Raw genomic sequence first — 24,314 nt, forward strand, 5'->3', positions numbered from 1 at the left:
TATGCAATGAGGAGGATTGGTAAAAGGCAAAAATCTTTAAGTTCTTTTTTTGTGTTTTGAAGATGCATCTGGTTGTCTGAATGAAACCATGTTTACTGACCGCCCACTTGGACACCTGCTTAAAGTTAGACGTCCAAGCATACTTTGTCTTGCAGCAGGGTTTTGTTTTTTTTTTAATATGTTTTATGTCTGATTAATCCCTATGCTTGTCAAAATGCATCTTTAAGTAATTTGCCATGCAATTTTTTGAAAATTTAGTCCTGATGTCCACAATACTCTCAGCAACATAACAAACTCTTCTCAAGGTTAGTAGTTCAGTACTTTCCTTATGTTATTATAATTCAATAAACACATGTTTCTAACCCTTCATATGTTTGATGGGGTATTGTGGATTTTTCCATCTCTATTTTAGTTTCATTTCCTTTTCCTTTTTTTTCTCACTTTTTTCTTTCCAAACGATTTTCTGTCTCCTCTCTCATCTGTTTTTCTTTTCTTCAGTTTGTCCCTAAATCAATTCTGTTCTCTCTGACCCTTCATTTCTCTAGAACTCTTCTTTCCCCTCAGTCCCTTTGTTCTCCATAACCACCACCTTATCCCATCCTCATTTCTCAGGAAACTTTTCTGTCTGAACTTCTCTCCTAGCCCTCTTCAACAACTCTTCATCTATAATACTTTCCTCCATAACTTTTTGTCAGTTATCCCTTCGATTTTCTGTTGTCCTCTACCACTGCAACATTTTTTCTCCTTCTGTTTCCTCTCTCTCTCCTTCCACAACCTTTTCTCTATCCTCTATCCCTCTACCTCACCCTCTTCTATCTTTGACCAAAAGAGCTGTATGTGATTGGGGTGAAATTCTAATCTTCGTGGACTGAGAGAGGGGCCTTAGGGTGATAGTGTCTGGTGATCTGAAGGCAGTGAAGCAATGCGATAAGGTGATAGCTAAAGCCAGACACATGCTGGGCTGCATAGAGAGAGGAATACCCAGTAAGAAAAAGGAGGTGATAATGCCTTGTATAGGTGAGGCCTCACCTAGAGTACTTTGTTCAGTTCTGGAAACTGTATCTCAGAAAGGATAGACACAGGATGGAGGTGGTCCAGAGAAGGGCAGCCAAAATGGTGTGGGTTCTGTATCGGAAGATTGAATTGTCAGACAGCAGACTTGAACTGGAGCGTGCTTCAACGCAGTTGTGAGTCTGGTCCTAAATGAAATTTATTAAAGAGTAATTTAAGGAGTTCATTCAAAGAATAGTGTTAATACAAAAAGATAGAAATAGGTTAAATGGGAACTTGTGAGCAGTATTACCATTGTCAAGGCTCTTATTGCTGTCCAGTTTCTCTACACTCAAACATTTATCGTATTTTTCCCCAAAAGTGGGGGGGAAAATGTCTGTGTATCTTATGGAGCGAATATAAAAATACAAACAAACTACAACCCCCCCCCCCCCAAGAGCTGCTAAAAGTCCCTGGTAGTTCAGCGGGGGTCCGGGAGCAATCTTCTGCACGTGGGCCGTTGGCTGCCAGTAATCAAAATGGCGCCGACGGCCCTTTGCCCTTATGTCACAGGGCTGACGAATGGCACCGGTAGCCCCTGTGACATAGTAAGGGCAAAGGGCCGTCGGCGCCATTTTGATTACTGGCAGCCAACGGCCCACATGCAGGAGATTGCTCTCGGACCCCCGCTGAACCACCAGGGACTTCTGGCAGGTCTTTGGGGGGGGGGGGTATCAGGAGGGTGGGGGTTGTAGTTAATTAAATTTAAAGGGTTGGGATGGGGTTTTTTGTTTTGTTTTTTTTTTTCCCCACAGAAAGAGAACAATAAAAGTTTTCTGATCTGGGGAGTGGACCGAAATGGCCCCCCCCCCAGACCCGAAAACGAAATGGGAACAAAAAAAATAATTTATGCACTCCCCTAATTTGCTCCATAAGACCCACAGACGCCCGGGAACAGAGCCGGTTTAGCACACCATTTTTTTTTTTTTTTTAATTTTCCCCCTCTAAATCCTAGGTGTGTCTTATGGAGCGAAAAATACGATAGTCACTACATTCAACTCACCAAAAGTTAAGGCAGGGTAAGATGGAGAGTGTTTTGTTTTTTTTTTTAATTCTTTATTTATTGATTTTTCCAGTGTTCACACAAAAACATGATCACAATGAAAAGGAAATACATGGTTCGATAATATTGAAACTTTCTATAACACATAGTCCTTAGTAAGTAATTATAATTAGAATATCCACACCATACATATCAATTCAAAAGAGGTATGCGGGGGGGGGGGGGGGGGGGGGAGAGAAACTAGGGGAGAATTATTACTTACATTTATTTATACAAGAAATTAATTGCATAGATCCTGCATATTTTTATTTGTTTTCCTTGTCTTTACCTTTTTAAACATTGGACATAGGAGAGGAGGTTGTTATTCTACGTTGTTCAAGAAAACTTTTGAGTTGCTCAGGGACAAAGAAAATAAAAAATTAATCTTGCTTTTTAATTAAACATTTACAAGGGAATCTTAAAGTAAAAGAAAATCCTAAAGCAATAATTTCTTGGCGAAATACCAAAAAGGATTTTCGCCTTATTTGAGTGGATGCTGCTAGGTCAGGGAACACTTTAACTACTTTCCCTAGGTGATTGATAGGGTACTTACTGAAATATTTTTCATTATCAAATTAATATCATTAATTGATGAAAAAGTTGCAAGTAAAGTACTTCTGTCTATCACCTGTGCTGAGGAATCTTCGAGAAAATTTGTTAAATCACCCTGAAACATTTCATTAGAAACTTCTGAAACAACATTTCTTGGTTTGGGTAGGAAATGGCAACTTATGACCAAAGGAGACTCTTCACTAAGGAACCCAAGATTTTCAATCAGAATTTTTTTTTAAAGTAATCGTTGGCACTTCTCCAATTAATCTAGGAAAATTTAAAAATCTTAAGTTCAAACGTTTAGCATTATTTTCAAGGGTCTCTATCCGTCTTGTTATAAATTTCCTATCTTTAACCACTACTGATTGGAATTCTTGAATCTTTTTATCTTTATTCTCCAACATTTTAATTCTATCTGTGGTATCTTTAAATTGTTTTTGTATTTGATGATATTCCTGTTGGCTCCCTAACCTTAAAGTATCCATTTTAGTCTCCAAGATCTTAATATTATTCATAACTCCTGCCATCATCTCCCATAAATTGTCCAATGTTACTACCGCAGGACGAGTGAGTGATAATGGGGGTGTTTTGATTGTCAGTTGGCTTTTTAACTCCGTAGGGGAAAGTGTAGGTTCTAAACCTCCTTCCGCTCCTACTGGGTTCATATTTTTAACACCCACAGCTTCCTGTACTCTTAATCCATTATTGCGGGTTTTAAACATTCCCGCTGTAGGATTAAGAGATGTAACATCTACAGGAGCTTCTCCATCATAACTCTCACTCAGTCTCTGCGCTGGTGGAAGTCCCACATTGGGACTTAAGGAGGCCTCCTCTGCCGGCCCATGCAGTCCTCCCTGACTGAATGGGACATCAGGCTCCTCTGTTCCTTCCTTATGTAATGCAGGTAATAACATGAAACGACTTATTTCTTGCTGTATAGGAGAGGGTAGGGGGAGGGTTGGAAAAACCCTCACCTTTCCTTTCCGTTTAGGAGGCATAATTGAGGTCTATAGACCACTCAGCAGGAAATATTAAGTCGTTTCACTCCAAGCTATGCAAAACTAAACCCACCGCAAGCTAATCCGTAGAGACCTAACAAGTTAGAAACAAAATAAATAAGAACAGTACCTTAAGAAACAGTCAAGAATATGATATTCTAGGCCAACTCCAGGCGAAATCCAGGCAAAGCCAGGCTAAGCCTGATTTAGTGCGCGCGCGGGGCTTTGGTGATGCACCGGCTCTGCTACGCGCCGCACTCAACCAGATGTTATAGGTCTTCCTAGTTCCGCCTCCTGGGTCCGCCTCTTGATGTCACCGGGTGCTCAGCTGTGGGCTATCCGTCGGGTGAAGCAGAGAACCGCACGCCCCGGGAACTTCCAGCATACGGCAGCAGAAACGCTGTCTCCAACAAGTTCTTTCTCTTACACTCTCCAGATGGAGAGCGTTTTAAGGTTGATAATTTGTTCTAAGGGAGTAAGACATTTAAACTTTAATATACTGATGTTACATTTAGAAAATACAGTGATATTTCTTACTTGCAATGTTTAACGTGGACTATTAAAAACCTGTGTTCAAACAACCATCATAATGCACAAGGTCCAGTAGTTCTTATCTGGTGACCCATGAGTGCGAGCTTCTGTGTGCTTGAAAAAATATAATCATCAGTCACTTGAAAACTAGATTTTTTTTTTTTTTTTTTGCAATATTAATTATTATACGAATACACGTTTTTGAGCAAAGATTGCACTTATCTGATGGTTGCCGCTGAAGCTGTGTGTTGATCAAAATGAACTCAACACTGCTGAAATTTGAAAGCTATGTACTTCTTCCAACGATGAATGCATGATGTATGATATTCCTTCACCCGCTTAGGCTGTATGCTTGTTCCGATGATGCGTACATGATTAATGGTGCTCCTTCACCCTTGATACTGTCTGAACGCCCGGCACTGCAGCGTTTCGGAGAATTCTCCTTCAGGGGAAACGGCCAACTTCTCAAATCCTCACATATTCAATGTAAATATGTTTGCAAGCGGCTCAGCTCTTGTACAAAAATGACAAATTTTTTACTTTAATTTTAAATTTTTTATTTATATTTAAAGTATGTATAGTCCAATATACTTAGGCTTTTGATGTTTATGGAAAGAAATAAGAAAAATGCTCACCTCTGCTTTTGTAATGATCAGCGCTAATTTCTGTGCGATGTCCTTTTTCTTGTGTGTCTTTTCAGCATCTGACACGGATCGATGTTTGCGCCGCCATTTTGTACCTGAAAAGCCCGCGAAACAGTAGGGTGCCAAACACTGGTCTCAATCATATATCCCACAAAAAAGTGTAGCTCTTGGTATTATGCATATGGCCTGTGGGTTAAGCATATGGCACTCTATTTTATCATTTAAGCCATTAGGTTTTATAGTCTCTAATCTGTATATCCAAAAGTTCTCACGAAAATTTAGCTTGGTATTGCGATCTCCTCTTTTGAGCAATGGAATGTGCTCTAATATTGTCCATTTAAAGTCAATGAAGGAATGCCCTTTGGATATACAGTGTGGTACCAAAGGCGCTTTAAGGTCCCTGGTAGTGATCCGACTGCGATGTTCAATTAACTGGGTTTTCATTTTGTGGGATGTGCATCCAATGTACAATTTTGGACATGGACATACAAGTGCATAAACTACATGATCTGAATTGCAGTTGGTACTGTTTCTGTATCATTGTATAACCAGTGTTTGGATCCTTCCACAATGGCCCTGCTACGTTCAAATTACAAAAATCATTTCATAAATAGTGTATGTCCCCCTTCTGTTTTGACTGTGATTTTTCTGTCAATGCCGCTTTTACTATATGTTGTTTGATGTTGGTTCCTCTTGCATATGAAAACATGGGTAGAGTCCTGAAGATCTCATGTGTCATAAGAACATATCAATTCCGCTGGATAATTTCTTTAATGCATTTGGTATAATTTGTATGTTTTAACACACACACTATGGCTCCCCGATCTGATTTTGCTTTGTATTGTAAAAGTTAGTCCTGATCTGAGAAACGAGCTCTTGTGAAAACATTTTTGATTACTTTTTTAGGATAACCTCTTTGTTGCAGTCTCATGGAAAGCTGATGAGACTGGTTGATTATATCCTCCTCTTGAGAACAAATCCTTCGTACTTGGAAGAACTGGCCCACAGGAAGCCCATTCTTGAAGTGTCTAGGATGATGACTTTCGAATCTCAACAAGTTATTTCTGTCTGTGGGTTTACGAAAGAGGGTAGTTTGTAGGCCATTGTCTGTATGCTTAATCAAAATATCTAAGAAGGCCAATGTGTCACAATGGTATGTGATGGAGAATTTCAGATTTACATTTGCTTGATTAAGCCATTTGTGAAAATGGAACCATTGGCAGATACTAGGTCTGCTTGGGGGTTGGATGAGTGTTTTGTGTATTTTAGGCACCCCATATATTACCGGGGCCAGTGGGAACTTGACCTGCAAAAATGCAAGTTCCTTTGTTGTTAAAACAAAAAAAAAACCTCATCCAAAAAACAAAAAAAACAAACAAATACTTTTGCTTGTTTCAAAAATTCTTGTATTTTATGTTGTAAATAAAAAAAAAAAAAAAGGTCTACACCAGTTTTTTTTTTTTTTTTAAGTTTGATTACTTAACTGATGATGTAACTCTAGTATGTGATCATTTGTATTCATGATTACGACAGCTCCTCCTTTATCGGCTGATATGATGACAATATGCTCATTGGCCGATAATGTCTTCAATGTAGTCTTCTCTATAGTAGATACATTGTAGAATGTGTGATGTGTACGTTGTTCCACGTCTGATACTTCCTGTAGAACTAGATTTTGAAAAGCTTTGATTTGTGTGTCCACAGGGCCTGGTGACATCCATTGAGATTTAGTTTTCATTATTGACATGTCTTGTGGGGATTCTCCTATTTGTGCAAAAAACAATTTAATCTGTAAAGTACAGAAAAAACAGTGTAGTAAAAATCCTACATCCAAAGGGGTCATGTAAACAATTGGGTACAAAGGATAACCCTCTATTTAGGACCTTTTCTTCTTCCCACGAAAGTTTGTAATTTGACAAATTTATTACAGATGATTGTTCTGGATTTGTGATCTGGTAAATGGCTTGTGCCACTGTGCCTTATTGTCCGGTGGATATTAATTGATATTCTTTTTGCTGTAACTGCGTGTAGTTTTTAAAAGTTGTCTGTGTCTGTCTAAAAAAATTAGACCCTCCCTTGAGGATGTTGTTTACCTTCATTATTGTCATCTGAACCACTAGATGTTTCATCAGATGAGGTAAAAGCTATTTCTGTTTATGATGTGATTCTTTTTTTTGATTTAACCAAGGGGTACACATTAGATGTTTCATAATCTTGCTTATCGCTCTCAAATTTAGTAATTTTGTTCCGTCTGATTTGAATTTATCTATGGATGTTTGTAACTCCTCTAAAGATGTTTGGACGGATTCTAAAGGAACTTCTTGTTTGTGTTCTTCTTCCAGTATTACTATTTCTGCTTTAATTTCCTCTGTAGTGATCCTGGTATATTCAGTGATGATAAGCATGAGGTCTAGAGAGCATTTATTTAAAATAGTGGCCCATTTGGACAAAAAGTCATCTCTATCGGTGAACATCAGTGGTTCTCTTTGAATCTGGAGCCCTCTAGGAGTAATCTGTTTTACATATTCAATAAGGGTAACTCCATGTAGCTCTGCCCTTGCAGATCTTTTCTGTAATCTTGTAAGGTCCCCTAACAAATCTGTCGCTGTGACAAATATTGATGTTTTTGAAAATAAAGATGATTCCTGTACTATATGAGCAACATGTTCTGAAGTGTAACTGAAAATATCTTTCGGATGGTGGAGGGACTGGGGGGCACTCCATGAGGTTAGCGTGTGGCACATTTGGGACTGGTCGGAGAAAGTTCTTTTTCACTCAGCGCACAGTTGGACTCTGGAGTTTGTTGCCAGGGGATGTGGTTGGTGCAGTTTGTGTGGCTGTGTTTGAGGGGGGATTGAATGGGTTCTTGGAGGGAGAGGTCCTTTGCCTGCTGTTGATTGAGTTGACTTGGAGGGTGGCCACTGCTATTGCTAGCAGTGGTAGCATGGAATAGATTTAGTTTTTGGGTATTTGCCAGGTTCTTATGGCCTGGATTGGCCACTGTTAGAAACAGGATGCTGGGCTTGATGGACCCTTGGTCTGACCCAGTATGGCATGTTCTTATGTTCTTAATTATTTGCAGCCATATTAGATATAAATGTAACAATACAATATTATTTGAACCTCTAACTGTTAGAAAAATTACAACTCAAAATACAGTGATGTTTCTTACTTGCAATGTTTAAAGTGGACTATTAAAAACCTGTGTTCAAGCGACCATCATAAAGCACAAGGTCCAGTATATCTTATCTGGTGACCCGTGAGCGTGAGCTTCTGTGTGCTTGAAAAATATATAATCATCAGTCACTTGAAAACTAGGTATTTTTTGTTTTTGCTATATTAAATATTATACGAATACACGTTTTTGAGCAAAGATTGCACTTATCTGATGGTTGCCGCTGAAGCTGTGTTTTGATCAAAATGAACTCAACACTGCTGAAATTTGAAAGCTATGTACTTACTCCAACTATGAATGTATGATGTGTGATATTCCTTCACCCGCTTAGGCTGTATGCTTGTTCCGATGATGTGTGCATGATTAATGGTGTATCTTCACCTTTGATGCTGTGAGGATTTGAGAAGTCTGCTGTTTCCCCTGAAGAAGGAGCATTCTCCAAAACGCTGAAGTGTCGGGCGTTCAGACAACATCAAGGTTGAAGGAGCACCATTAATCATGCACACATCATCGGAACAAGCATACAGCCTAAGCGGGTGAAGGAATATCACTCATCATGCATTGGAATAAGGATGTAGCTTTCAAATTTCAGCAGTGTTGAGTTCATTTTGATCAACACACAGCTTCAGTGGCAATCAGATAAGTGCAGTCTTTGCTCAAAAAACGTGTATTCGTATAATATTTAATATAGCAAAAACATAAATACCTAGTTTTCAAGTGACTGATTATATATTTTTCAAGCACACAGAAGCTCGTGCTCACGGGTCACCAGATAAGATATACTGAACCTTGTGCTTTATGATGATCTCTTGAACACAGGTTTTTAATAGTCCACTTTAAACATTGCAAGTAAGAAATATTGCTGTATTTTTTGTTGTAATTTTTCTTATAGTTAGAGGTTCAAATAATATTGTGATGTTACATTTAGGACAGAGGAGAGCAAGGATGATGGAGGAGGAGCGGTTGCTTTAAAATTTACATTTTTTTCAACCTTTTGTTGCTATTCATTCTTTTTGTCTTACACATTTGGCGTACTGCAACCTTCCATCTTACTCTATTAACCCAAATGGAGTAGCACCCTATTGAAATTAACATTCTGTACCTTAGGCAGACGTTTATTCTTTAAATACATTTTTCTTATCTAATAATTTAACTGCTTTTACTTTGTGAATATCTTTTGTTTTACGGTTGAAGAATTTGATTTTATTTAGTTATTTAAAGTTAATTCTGACAAAACCAAGAACATGTTCTCTTTTGCATCATATTGAGATGTGCATTCTTACATCAGGATTTCTCATATCAGATTGTCTCTCTTTTTTGGCTTTGTGTTCTCTACTTGTGACATCTGTAGTTCTTTTTATTTCACTAAAAATATATGTAACTGAAAAGAGTAGATATATGAAACTAAAATATATTAATCACCAACATCTTAATTAATTTAAAATGTATAATGGGAGCTTTTAAAAATTTGTTTTAATTTCTCCTCAGAAATATCATAACAGACAAGGGAGATTTTATTTTTGAAAATATTTTGCTTTACTTGCCAAGTCAATTTCATATATATATATATTTTTATGCAAAAGCATAAAATAGAGGTTAATAACTTTCTTTAGTATTTTTCTGGTAAGTACAAAGAAATGATACAGTGTCTTAAATAATGTCTTTTTTTTTTTTACTTCAATTATACTAGGAATGGGCTGAAAGTAATGATACAAGACTAAGCATCGAGAACACAGTTTTATATGGCTATTACAGTGAGTATTCAGTTTTTGTGTGTGTAAAAATAGCATGATTTCAGTACTGTAATTCTGAAATATTTTTAGCATCTGTGTTTGTATTAGGATTATTTGGTTTCTTTTAAGGTCAATGTGTAAACAGTAGACATAGATATGAAAAAAAATGATAATTTAAATATTGTATTCAAATAGAACAAGATTTGTGAAATGTAAGGGTGCAAAAAACTTATAAAATAATAGTTTGATAGCGCTTGCCTGAAAAGAACATAACATAACATAAGAATTGCCATACTGGGTCAGACCAAAGGGTCCATTAAGCCCAGTCTCCTGTTTCCAACAGAGGCCAATCTGAGTCACAAGTACCTGGCAAGTAACCAAACATTAAAAAAAACTTAAGCTACTATTGCTTATTAATTAATGGCAGTTTATGGATTTTTCCTCTAGGGAGTAGTCTTATTTGATATCATGCCTTTAAGGAAGACATCATAGTGAGTGCCAGAAAGAAACGGGATAGTTTTATAAGCTGTGTTTCTCTTAAGTGCAGGGTACCTGCATAACTGTACCTTTGAAGCTATGCATCTTTAGCATCATTCATACTGATCTTCTTTTTGACAGACAACTTTTAATATTATGAGCAGGATTGTCACTGGGTGGTACATAGCGCCCCAAATAGTGATTGTGCCACCTTCTGCTTCTCCCTCGCAACTGACTGCATGGCTTCCATTGCCCATCTCCACATTGAGGCAGGCTGAGATGCTATTTTGGATGTTGTATTTTTATTATGTTTGAATTTTTATTGTTTTGAGTTTTATTATGCTGTGGCTGACTTTTATTGATAATGTGATATTTTATTTTATGTGATTTGCATTGAGGTTCAATGAACATTGGATAAAAAAATCAAATTTGAATAAATTTGGTCAACTTTGGGAGTGCTCATGCATGTCTGAGAGTGTGGGGGAATAGGGAGGAAGAGGATGAAAATACAGAGATGCGCTGGGTGATGTGACTTGCCCTTCTCTGGCTCACTCCAGCTTGATATCCTGGATGAGAGCTAGGCTTGCCACTTGTATCTATGGCCCTTACTATGAGAATACATTAGCTACTGTGATGGAACCATTTGGCTCAAATCCCACCAGAAAGTGGAGATAAGCTAGAGAGAATGTAATGGAGTATAGAGAGGAGAAGAAGGCCTTAGGGGAATGATGGGTAGGATGCAAGAAAGGAGACTTAGACTGTAGTGTGGTAAATTGTTATAATTATATTTTTTATGTGAGGTTTGATTCACCCCAGTTATGATTTAGAAAAATGTATGTTGACTTTGGCAACTAAAACATTTGTATCTCAAGTCTGCTGAGGTGGGGGAGAGAGACTGCATATCACAAAACTTTCATATAAATAGATTTTATGCTGCATTTTAGGATTGCTCACATTAGAGCAATAGAATCATCATTTTTACATTGTAAACTAGAGAAGTGGGCTATCATTTGAAACAATAAGCAATATTATCAACCTTATTTCAGTCTCTCAACTCTTAATTTCTTAGCATCCAGACAGAATAATCCAGAATCAGTGGGTTATGCACTTCTACCAGCAGATGGAGATGGAGCAAAGCTGACGCACAGTGTATATACTCCTGCAGTGACATCAGCCTGCCAGTATTCTCCATCTGCAGCAGATGGTGAACGTGCATCTCCCTACTGGGGATTGTTTCAAGTTTTAGAAGAAGAAAGAAAAAGGAAATTTAATTCTCCCCGCTCTCCTGTGGTGATACCACTTAGTCCCTCCCCCAGTTGAGAATTCTCTAGTCCCTCAGATAAGTGCCTTGGTTCGGTAGCTGGTTTTTCAGCCGTCATGGACTTATCTGTTGAAACAGCTGAAAGGCAGTGGGTGCAGGAAGTCGAGTACAGTGGTGATGTTACATGCCCTTTCCCCTGTAGCTGGAGACAGACTCTGTACTCAGCCAGGAAGGACTGAGCTCAGTTAGAGCTTAAAAAAACCCAACAAAAAAACAGATAACAGAGCGGTTTTTTTGTAGGGCTTCCTCCTTCCTCTGGTCTCCGTGCTCGGTGAGCTGATCCAATGTTCGTTCCCACCTCTGAGGGAGTTTAAGGGATGGTGGGCAACCTGGCGGGTTGAGAAGCCCTTTTGGGTAGGCCCTGCTCTTAGGTTTTTCTCTGTGTGCTGCGTGGTAGGCCACGGTGGCGTTTCACGCATTTTCATGCGTTAGGCTGCCCTCTTCAGGCCCATCGGTTCGTGCGAGTGTGTCTGGCTGTGTGTCCAGTTGAGCGCCCAGTTTTTGGATGCTTAGTTGGATGCCTGCTTGGGCATGCAGTTGGTAGCAGCATCTAATTTAGGTGCACGTTTCCTGTATGCACAATCTGGGCGGCACTGCGGATGCTCAGTTTTTGTGCGCTCATCAAGGCACAGGGTTGTACGTTTAATTTTTGTTTTTACAGTGTGAATTCAGCTCGATGCACACCTTTCAGTCGCCTGTTAAGCATACTGACAGACTGATGGCACCTATAGCTAAGAAACCTAAGCGCCTTATCCTCTATACCAGTGGTCCCCAACCCTGTCCTGGGGGCCCACCAGCCAGGTTTTCAGAATATCCACTATGAATATGCAGGAGAGAAAATCTGCATTTTTGCTTGGTGATACTAACAGCATAGGATTTCAATGCGACAATCCTCCTGTTTTGTCTGTCCTTGTAAATAATTAACAAGTAAGCAGCCAGATTTATTATGTTCTATTCAGTACCTAGGTTTTTTGAAGAAATATGGATTTCCCTGTACGTTTACTTAAGTTTGTTATATTTATATTTAAGATTGCACAAAGAGGAAAAAAAAATTTGAACCTTATTGAAAGCAATATTTGTATTTCCAAGAGTAAAATTTGATTTTCCAGATCTGCAATTTTCTTCCAAAAAATCGTGGTTTCTTAATGGAATAGCTAATTATTTGGCCCTGAATAGTAGCTTTAAAAGCATCCCATAGCATTTGGATTATGACTTCTGGAATTTCATAAGGGAGAAATAATTATTAATAGTATCAGAAATTTGTCTGTTGAAGACAAGATTTTCTAAAAATTCACTTAAATTTCCAACAAGGCATGTCAAGAGGAGGAAGTTTCCTATGTATGGAAATGGCTGCATGATCTGATATGTGAATGGAACATATTGCTGTGGAGAAAGTAGGCTCTAACAAACTATTCGAAAGTAATCCATATGGAAATAAGATTGATGTGGGAAGGAGTAGAATGTGAAATCTTTGCCAGTTGGATGGAGAATTCTCCAGGGATCTAATAGACCATGAGCAGCCATAATATCATGGATAGCTGTATGAGAGGGAGAAACTCTCCCTGGACAAGGAGGATTGTTGATCTAAAACTAGGTTGAATGACAGATTAAAATCACCTCGTAAAAGTACAGAGAAATAGCACAATTGTAAAGTATCTTGGAAATATCCTAAAAAAGGAGAAAACTGAGTTAGTGGCATAGATGTTAAAAAGCAATAAAGACATATTATATATTTTCACTACAGCGGCAGTCCACCTGCCTTCGGGTCATCTTCCTGTTCAATTTTATGAATATGCAGTGATTTGTGAACCAGGATAGCTACACCCCTCTTCTTCTGTGACGCTGAAGCAAAGATAATGTGACCAACCCAATCTCTCTTTAATTTAAGGGACTCCTGATATGATAGATCTGTTTCCTGTAGAAAAAACAGATCTGGGAGAAGTGATTTGATGTAGGTCAAAACATTTTTCAGTTTAATACAATGGTTCAAACCGCTAACATTAAAAGAAAAACATTTTAGATCAGTAGCCATTGAAGAATACAATAAAGCAAGAATTTGTGCTCCAAATCCTAAAAAAGCTATAGAGTCGGAGTATTTCATTTGAATGTACCAAGCTTGTTTACTGTACTTCATCTCCATTGAATAAAACATTCTGATCAGATGTCTGGCATCTATTCCATTTTGTTACCCAGAGCTCAGTTATGGCATCTTTACAAATAACAACCCAATATTTCAGCATTTCAAAACATGGTTGAAAGGCAGTGACACTAGTCGACAAGAATGTGAGTTGCAGTTTAATGGTGCAGGTCATCTCCATGTTTAATTTGAACATTTCTTTGGTGCAATTCAGCGAGGATAGGGTTGCTTTAGGTTGAGTGAGCTTCTCTGTGGTCAGTGGATTGTTTCATTCATTTAGTCCAGATGTTAAGGCAAAGGCTTCTGTCTTCCCTGATTTAGCGCTGAACATAATTGCAGTATATATACTGATGTGAGGGTGTAGAATTGCTAGACTGCTAACTACAAAGGTTTAGAAATAAAGGGAGTTTGGAGGAGCTTAGAGTTCAAGTTGCCTTTTTCTGTGTTCTCCTAGAACAAGCAGGAGGGTAGTCTTCACCATGGGTGATAGCATCCGATGGAGCCCGGCACGGAAAACTTAAGTCAAAGTTGCTGGTGCCAGATCTGGTCAGGGTGAAGGAGCTGATCACTTTTTCCTGCCCAGTATGCCCTAATCCACGTGGTCGTGCGAGGTCCCTCTTCAGTCTTTTTTTTTTTCGCAGAGCTTTTGCATAGTGGTTTGTGAGCTTTTGTTTAAGCTAGGAAAAAAAAAGTATCGGTGGAAAACTTTTGCCGATTCACAAGTATTTTTCACGGTTTTTCTCAATTCACGTCCCTTTTTCAATCCCCATGCTTACCAGATGGGTTTTTCACTGGTTTGGTAGGTTTATTTTTGCATCGTCCCTCCATGGCAGTAGTGCGTTGGTTGCCCACTGCATCCGTATCCTTTTTTGTCTCTTATTTAGTATCTTCATGGCCTCGTTGGGTTTCTGCCGATGCCCTAAGTGTCCAAGGACTGTGTCCATCATGGACCCATACAAAGCGTGCATCCTCTGCCTAGGGGTATCGCATGATGTTCGGGGGTGCCGCATGTGGTCCAAATGACCCCGAAGGGACATCCAGCTGGTCTCTAAGATGGAGAAGCTCTTTGGGATGAGCAAGTCCAAGCCATCGACATCAGCATCAGTGACATCGACGCCGAAAGATTGAGGAGCCACACCGATTGACACTGAGCCCTCAATACTGGGGGGCCCTTCATTCCGTCTGTGCCTCCGGTGGATAGGGGTTCAGGGGACTGACCGCTGTTGGTCTCCTCCAGGTCGAGGACATCGGGTTCGTCGTTGTCGACCTCAGCACTGGGGAAAGATCGGGTTGAGCACTGAGGCAAGTAAGGGAACATCGGCACGGTTGCCCTCGATGCTTGGTGCCAAGCTCTGTTTGGCACCGGCGCTCACCATGATACCCCGAAGCGACTCCGTGGCAGGGGGAGCTTATCCTCCATCGATGCTGGGGGGTCCATGATAGTCTCCACCATTCCTGGTGTCAGTCGCTGATCCACCTCGAGGTTCCAAGGAAGATCTGGCCCTGTTCCATGTACACAATAGTGCTGCTTTCCACCCTAGGAGCCCATGCAAGCCAGGCAGAATGCACCAGCTGACATGCAGAGTTGCTGTGTCTTATCTGTAGTACCTCATTTCCCTTCCCCACCTACTGCACCGCTCCCCTCAGTGGAGAAACTGGAAGCCAGTGGAGGGAGGGACAGGAAAAAGTGATCAGCTCAATCACCCTGACCAGATCTGGCACCAGCCTCATAGGAGACAGGGAAGCGGTCTGAGAAAGAAGCTTCTTTTTAATTCTGCTCTAACAAGGACATCATCTTGAAAACTGCCGCTTTAGGACATCAAGCTGTTGCAGATGCCAAGATTGGTCAAGCAGTCTTACAAACTTTGACGGATCCATAAACAGCAATTGACTGTCCACATTCGATCACGCCATATTCTAAAGAACTAACAGTCATCCATGACGTGCCCAGGAGCTTGGGACTCCCATCAACAGCATAGCTAATTCATCCTGCTATCTACGGAAACACCGTTTACGGTAAGCAAACTTGCTTTTACAGTAGTATACCTCCTATACTAAGAATACTAACTAGAGGTGGAGGATAACATTGTTGGAGAAATATCTACTCACCTGCAATTTCCTGAGAATTATTTCCTCTGAGAGCTGTGAGCGGAGAATTGACTGTTTCAGCTGACTTTGCCTCGCGAGTGGATAACCGCGAGGGACTTCCGGGTGCCTGACGTCAGGAGGAGGGACTAACAAAGCGTATAAAAATCGATGCCCTTTGGCGCGCGCGGCTTAGACCTGGAGGAAGCCACAAAGTGAGAAAAAGCCTCAACTCCAAACAGTGAGTAAACAAATTGTTTTCAGTCACTTCACCTGCCTCTTTTCGCATGAAGAACTGTTTATATTGAGAAGAAGGGTTAAGAGACATATATATTCAAGGAAAATTTTCTTTTGACTGTGATGCCTCATACTAAGCGAAAGGCAAGAGTCAGGGAGATGACGACTACTTCATCCCCTGTACTGCCTGCTTCCCAATCTCGGATACCTGTCTTCTTTGCCCCTATAACAGGAGTAGAACCGGGAGAATGGGCCGCTGGAGGCGTTGGTATAGAGCAAATACCTGCCTCCCTGGCCGAAACAACTTTAAGCCCCGGAGCTCCAAGTACTCCTCCTCCACCATTACAGATTTCCACAGAATCTTTACAATTACAACCTGCTAGTTATGGGTTAGGAGAAGGAGCGTCTGCCACATCAGGGGAGTTGGAATCTGAAATACCTGAGAAACTATCTCTACATCTGGATAAATCATCTCCAATAACAATGGAAAGTCTGTGGGAAGCTATCAAAGCATTAGAAAAAGCAGTGTTAAATTTGACCAAGATTACTATTGACTCTAATCAGCGGTTCAATAATGTGGAAACAGCAATATCAAAGTTGAATACAGAATCGGAACGAGTGGAGAAAAGATTTGAGAATTTGGAAGCGTGGCAGCAGAAATTTGCCAGAGCGGAAATAGTGTATGATAAGAAACTGGAAATTTTGGAAAACTCATTCAAATATTTGAATTTGAGAATATTAAATTTCCCCAAACATAATCTTATTTCCCCTTATGAAATGTTTAAAGAATATTTGATAGAAATATTGAAAATCCCTCAACAAGCTACCCCCACTGTATCAAAGATATATTATGTTGAATCAAAAGGATTAGTAGCACAGCAAAATCATAATATAGAATCCTCTTTAAATTTAACTGGGGTGATTGAGTCAAATATAGATACAGTTATATCTACCAGATCTATATTACATGTATCATTCTCTTTTGCTATAGATACAGATAATATCTTTAGATTATATATGAGGAATAGAATGAGTATGTTTCATGGTAGCAGAATTTGGATCTACCCAGATCTTTCCAAACAAACTCAGGATAGAAGAAGAAAATTCCTAGATCTTAGACCAGATGTAGAAAGAAAAGGAGGAAAAATGCTGATAACATTTCCTTGCAAATGTAAGGTTGAAATACAGCAACAAAAAAAAGTATTTTTTGAGGTTTCTCAGTTACGTGTATTTTTAGATTCTATACCCCAAGTAAATGTCGCAGTAGATCTTGGGGTGTAAAAGAATGTTATCTGTTAGCTCTCAATATTTCAATTGTTTTTTGGGTAAGGGTTAACCTGCCCTTTTTTCCTCTAATAATGCTCAATTACATAATCTTCATGTGAATAATATTGCCACTTCTTATTTACAATAACTATGAATATTGGATAATCACTGTGGTTAATTATATACCTTGATGAGATGGATCTGTATTAATTTGTTTGTCATATTTGTAACATGTAAATGCATAAATAAAAAATTTAAAAGAAAACAAAAAAAAAAAACTAACTACCATCACTGAAACAGTAAAAACCTTAACTATGAAAAGGCAACACTGCAGATATTACATCAGGTCCTAAAAACCAATACATCTCTTATTAGGAAAACGGAAAAAGCCAGCCTGCTATAGATCCTAAAATAGAAACTTCACACTAGCAGGATACTTCACCTCAGTTACACATACAGACCTTCACTAAATACAGAATAAAGAGACCATACAATATAAACAGGAACATGTGCATAAAAACTGAACTGAAAACTGCAACAAGCCTCACTGTATGCAGTGCAACAATGGAAAAACAGAAATGCCATTCCTCAAAACAATAAAATCAAGAAATATGAAACAATCATAATAGTAAAACCATACTAATAAAAAGAAAAAAAATATTTCAAAACAGTTAAATAGTGTAACAACCAATAATTAAAATCTTATTATTTTTTTTTTATTTTTGCAGCTGGGCAGATTGGGATATGCCAGTGCCTTTGCTTATTTTTTGGCTGTCAGCAGGTTAAGTTCTGCTGGTGTCCGCTGAGCCTCTTCTTTTCTTTGCTGCCGGGCAGATTGGATTCCACCAGCCAGTGGTGTACCGAGGGTCTCCGGTACCTGGGGGCCAATGCATTTTTGTGCCTCTCCAGCGCTCCCCCCCCCATCCTTCTTGTACTAATGCTTAAGGTCACAGAAAATCAGTGGTATCTCTAGACAGAAGAATTTGGGGGGGGGGGGGAGCCAAAATTACATTTCCTCATCACACCCACCTGCATAGCATGGCCCCCTGCTTTAAAATTGGCTATAAAAACAGTCTTTATAAGAGAGTCCAAAGGATCTTGAAACTGGCTAGTTTCACACTTCTAGTAAAACTACTATTAAAATTGATAGCCTCATTCAACTAATTTTATATGGCTATGAGAGTAAAGTGTGGAATTTATACAGGAAGGAAAAGAATGTTAATATAAATCCGTACCTCCAGTTCTGTAACTCTGTGCATCTACAGAAATTCCCCCTACAATGGAGCTTGGATGTTTCCCTCACAGCTCATCATACAAAAAAGTATTTTCAAATTCTGGTGTCACCTCACACTAATAGTAGCACAAACACCTTCCACGCCAGACATGTTGTGAACTAACACAAAACCCCACAAAAAAGATACTCAAAATCTATAGAGCAAACCTATCATAGCGTAACATTAGTAACGCCAAGGACTCAAACAACAAGAACCCTACCTGTGAAAAAGCACAGGTAAATATTACATGGGGTCCCAGAATACCAATACACCACCTACTGGGGAAACAAAGCAAACCTGATTGCTGTAGATCCCTACACAGACACTATATGCTAGCAGAATCTCTTATCTTGGATACATGCACAGAGCAGAGACAGACCCTCACCAAGTACAGAATAAAGGATCACAAATTTGAACTAGCAATATGCAGACAAAAACTGAAATGGAAACCCAGGAAGCCAGACTCTGTGTAACAATGGAAAAACAGAACCACCATTCCTCATAAAACAAATAAAATCAAGAAACATAAAGTATCAATTATAATAGTAAAACCATACTAATAAAAGAATATTTTAAAACTACTGATAAATAGAATAACTTCTATTAATTAAAATCGTATACAATTTTTAAAAATTTTCCAAGCACCAATGCAATATTTCAAAATAGCATATATATCAAATAACCCCCAATAATTAAAACTAATAAGGATAAAAATGCCCTTGCCTGCCATACCTGGGAACTCTTGATTTCCAGTCACTCTGAGGTTATTGAGGATTAGGGGGTTAGAGGGGGCCCACACACTTTATCCTTTCTCTTTTTCACACCTACTCGCATGTCCTCTCTTTTTCACACATACTCGCATGTCCATTCTCTCTCTCACATACATGCTCTTATACATACCCACAACCTCTCTCTCTCACAGATGCACACACACACACCATCAGGCTAAGACCCTCTGTTTCCCCCTACATACAAGCTGTTCCAACCCTGGTTTCTCTCATACACACATATACTCTCACTCTTACTTGCTTTCTCACATACTCACTCACACAGGCAAGGTCCTAGTCATTTTCGCACACACAGATCCCCAGGCAAGGTCCCTCACACACACACACACACTGAGCCCCAGGCAGGCACCCATGCATTCACACACATACACCCCCAGGCAGACTCCCATTCACTCTCATGAACACACTGAAGGCAGACCCCCTCTTTCTTTTGCCAACAACCTCATAGCCTCTTTTGTTCTTCTGCTACCACTGTCACTGCTGTCATGTGGCTATTGGGGAGGTGCTGATTGCTGCTACTGGCACTGAAGCCAGTTCTGCTGCCTCCTCTGAACAGGCCCTGTGGTATTGAAAATTTTTGAGGTTTCCAGTTTCTCCATGCTGATCTCATACATTGCGAGATCGGCATAGTCAATGTGCTGCTCTTGCACATTCCCAAAGATAACATATGCTAATCACTAAAAATTAATTTTTTTTTTTTACCTTACCTTTGCTGTCTGATCCTAATTTTCTAATTGGTTGGTCACAGGCTTTTTTCCCCACCTTCCCTTTCTTGTTTTTTTTTGCCATTTCCTTTTACAGGGCCTTTTTTTTTCTTTCCATCTGTTGTCTTCCTTTCTTCTGTCACACACACTCAGATTATCATTCTTACATGCTTTCTCTCTCACACACACTCAGACTCTTCTCACACGCTGTCTCTCACACATGGCTCTCATCCTCACATGCTGTGTCTCTCACACATGCACACAGGCACAGGTTCTCACTCACTTGCTATGTCTTTCCCACAGGCACACAGGCTCTCTTTCACATGCTGCCTCACTCTCTTATACACACAGGCTCTCTCACTCACATGCTGTCTCACTCAAACACACAGGCTTTCACTGTCACATGCTCTCTCTCTCATATGCTGTCTCTCCGAACATTCAGGCTCTCACTCCCACACATTCTCTCAACATACTCTCTCACACACACACACACACACACACACACACATATATACACACACACACTGTATGGGGCCTCGGCCACTCTCTCGCCTCTGGGCCTCCTCTTCATGGGTCATCACGTGATGGGCTCTCCGGTCCTGATTTTTTCGGGCTGCCGCAAGGTGGGATCCGCGTGGCCCTGTTGCCAGGCCTCCACTTCGTGGGCCGCCCCGAGGTGGGATCTGTGGCAGCCCAGCCACAAATGCTGCTCTGCTTCTGCAGGTGGCCGATGCTGGTCCTCCTTCCTGCCCACCCGCATGGCTCCGGCAATGTTTTTCTTCTGGGTGCCGCACAGGCAGGAAGGAGGAGCAGCACCTGGAGGTTTGGACATGATCTCTTTCTTTGAGCCGTGGTGGGATGAGCTCCCCCATATCCCTGCGCCTGGGGGCATTGGCCCCCTTGCCCCCCCTTGGTATGCCACTGCCACCGGAAGCCCACAGGTCCTTTGTTTTGGCGGCAGGGTGAGGCGGCCGCTAGAGGAGTTTGGTGTGGCCGTTTTTGCCACCTCCAAATTTTGCCTCCTGAAGTGGCCACCTCACTCTGCCTCATTATCGAACTGCCCCTGACTCCAGCAATCCAGGAGGCCTTCTCTCAGAATCACAGTGACTGGAGGCACATTTATTCACCAGATTCCAGCCAGCAGATGGCTGTTCTGACTCTGGTTGTGCATGGTTTGTCCTCCTTGGCCGGTGAGAGATGGAGCGCTCAGCTATCATACAAGAATTACTATGCAGAAGACAATGTGGACGTCTCATGTAGTGTAACGTTTCAACATTCAAATAATCCATAAGAAGTAGTTTTTTGAGCAGAGTGCACCCCCTGATTCTGGCTTTCGAAACACGGATCTGTGTCAGGGAACATCATTTCACTTATTCATTACTAAGATAAATTCATTTTTAAGTGCATAAATTCAAAAAAAGAAGAAAAAAGATTGATCACTGGCCTATCATTAAGTATAAGGCAAAGAATGTATTTTACTTGCTGGGAGTGCCTATTATGACCGCCATAACAGAAGGATAAAAACACTTGGGTGTGAAGGATTCGTGGTGTTTATTTGGGACTTTTTTTCTTTACATAGGGTGGTATTCAAGGTTTCCTGGAAGCGTGCAGAACCTGTTCACTTTTGCATATAGCCCTGAGCTCCCTTTCAAATGCCAGGATATTTTTTTTTGCATCAGTAATTATATCAATAAAATGGACATCTTATTGTATAGTAATGTATGATTAATTGCTTTATAAAGCTGTACATAAAGCAGACTTGCTCAGCTGGGGCCAGTTAGGTAGGAATTTGTTTTTAGAATATGCAATAAACATAGTGTATGTGAAAATTAATTTCTTATTTTGGTGGTTTTAACTAAATTTTTAGTGTTTGTTGCTGCTAAAGTAGACCATTTCTCAAATCCTGTATTATTCATGTAATAATTAGATAAGAAACAAAACAGTTTAGAATCGAAAGATCTTTACACAGACATTTTTATAATGCCATGAATTTTTATACTGAATGGTTCACATTACTGTTACTGCTGCTACTGCTACTACTACCCCTTATTTCTAAAGCTTTACTAGATATGCACAATGCTGTACAAATAGATATGAGAGGGTCCCTGCTTGGTGGGCTTGTAATCTAGTCAAGACAAACATATAAAATGTTTTGAAAGTACATGACAGACAGGAAATTTATTATAAAAAAAATTGATTTTAAAACAGCCTTAAAAAGATGAGTTTTTAGACTGGGTTTGAATATGTGTAGGGAGGAAACATGATGGTGTCAATTCAGGAAGTCTGTTGCAAGCATATAGTACAGCAAGATGAAAAACAAGTAGTCTGGAATTGGTGGTGGAACAGAAGGGCATAGATAAGCATTATTTAATTGATATACAGAGTTCACAAAGAAGGTTGTAGGGTGAGAGAAAATAAGTAATGTGGATCTGCAGAATGAATGCCTTTGTAGATGAGTAAAAAAAAAAAAAAAAAGCTTTTGTGGGGAAAAATATAGTCACTTGAGAAGAGGAGTTGTGATCATAGCAACACTGAAGGAAGATGTCATGCTGAAAGATTGCAGTGGAGCAAGATGGTTCAGTGGGGGGGGGGGGGGGGGGACGGGGACCTGTGAGGAGCAAGTTGAAGTAATCTAAATGGGAGGTGGTAAGACTGGCTGAGCATTTGGTAGCATGCTCAGAATGGAAGGGCTGGATTTTAGAGGTGATAGTTTAGCAGCATTTTGAATATCTGTGGAGGAGAGAGGCATCAAGGATGATCCTAAGATTATGGGCTGAGAGGAGTGGAAGGATGTGTTGCCATCCCTAAAGAAAGAGAGAGAAAAGTGGTTTTTTTGGGGGGTGAGGGGGGGGGAGTTCTGTCTTGGACATATTAAGTTTAAGGTGGCGGGAACACCAATTCAACAATGTCAGACAAGCAGGCTGAGATTAAGACCTGGATTCTTGAGAAATGTCTGGTGTGGAAAGCTAGGTCCTGGGGGGGGGGGGGAGTCAGCATGAAAATGTTACATGAAATCCATGCGAGGAGATTGGAGTGCCAAGGGAAGAAATCTAGAGAGTGCAGAAGAGGGGGCCCACCATAGAGCCATATGCCAAAATATTTCTCACCTCAACATATCAAACTCTCATCTCTTTACTGAAGCTTGTCTCTTACTGTCAAATTGAAAATGAAAAGTCTATTTCAAGAGGGATCATTAAGAAAAATGCACAGTGTTCCTCTGAAACCAGAAGGACAAAGCTCTTGTACTTTTTAATAAAAGTGAAGCTGTATGGAATAATAATCTGGGCTCTTACCAAGGGATACTCATAATTCAGGAAGGATTTTGCTGAATATCTTCACATGACAGTTTTGAATATGGTACTGCAATTCAGTATTTTTCTTCTATCCTCAGTGTATACTATTTATGTTATTAAAGACTTTGCTCAGGTATCTTATTAATTTGGATGGGGTAAACTAGGGGAGAGGAGGAGCCAGAGAGAACACATCTTAACATGGAAGGCAATACAGGAGCCAAAGATACTGTTTTCAGTTTAAGGACAACTAAAGAAAAACACAGAATATTAATGATCCTTGAAAGAAAAACTTAGAAATCTTTCCCTTTGATGCATGATAAACTAGATTCAGCAGCTCAGTTTGTTCTTCAATTGCCCCAATATTGACTGGGTAAATATATCATAGGGTCACGCTAGAGAGATAACGTTCCTGAATGGAATAAATGATAGCTTTATGGAGCAATTGGTTCAGGAACAGACGAGAGAGGGAGCAATTTTAGATCTAATTCTCAGTGGAGCACAGGACTTGGTGAGAAAGGTAACGGTGGTGGGGCCGCTTGGCAATAGTGATCATAATATGATCAAATTTGATTTAATGACTGGAAGAGGAACAGTGTGCAAATCCAAGGCTCTCGTGCTAAACTTTCAAAAGGGAAACTTTGATAAAATGAGAAAAATTGTTAGAAAAAAACTGAAAGGAGCAGCTACGAAAGTAAAAAAAAAAAAAAATGTTCAAGAGGCGTGGTCATTGTTAAAAAATACCATTCTAGAAGCACAGTCCAGATGTATTCCACACATTAAGAAAGGTGGAAAGAAGGCAAAACGATTACCGACATGGTTAAAAGGGGAGGTGAAAGAAGCTATTTTAGCCAAAAGATCTTCATTCAAAAATTGGAAGAAGGATCCAACAGAAGAAAATAGGATAAAGCATAAACATTGGCAAGTTAAATGTAAGACATTGATAAGACAGGCTAAGAGAGAATTTGAAAAGAAGTTGGCTGTAGAGGCAAAAACTCACAGTAAAAACA

The 24,314-nt window shown here is 39.8% G+C and overlaps 1 protein-coding gene across 3 annotated transcripts in view; it reads left to right on the forward strand.

Annotated features, from left to right (window-relative positions):
* Positions 1-24,314, forward strand: part of LMBRD1 (LMBR1 domain containing 1) — a 591,116-nt gene that overhangs the window by 49,412 nt on the left and 517,390 nt on the right. For all 3 annotated transcript variants that reach the window (XM_029595663.1, XM_029595662.1, XM_029595664.1), the window contains exon 3: positions 9,683-9,746. In XM_029595663.1, the coding sequence (XP_029451523.1) occupies positions 9,683-9,746 (64 nt within the window). The remainder of the gene's footprint in view (positions 1-9,682; positions 9,747-24,314) is intronic.

This window comes from Rhinatrema bivittatum, chromosome 3 (genome assembly GCF_901001135.1).
Source record: "Rhinatrema bivittatum chromosome 3, aRhiBiv1.1, whole genome shotgun sequence".
NCBI lineage: Eukaryota > Metazoa > Chordata > Amphibia > Gymnophiona > Rhinatrematidae > Rhinatrema > Rhinatrema bivittatum.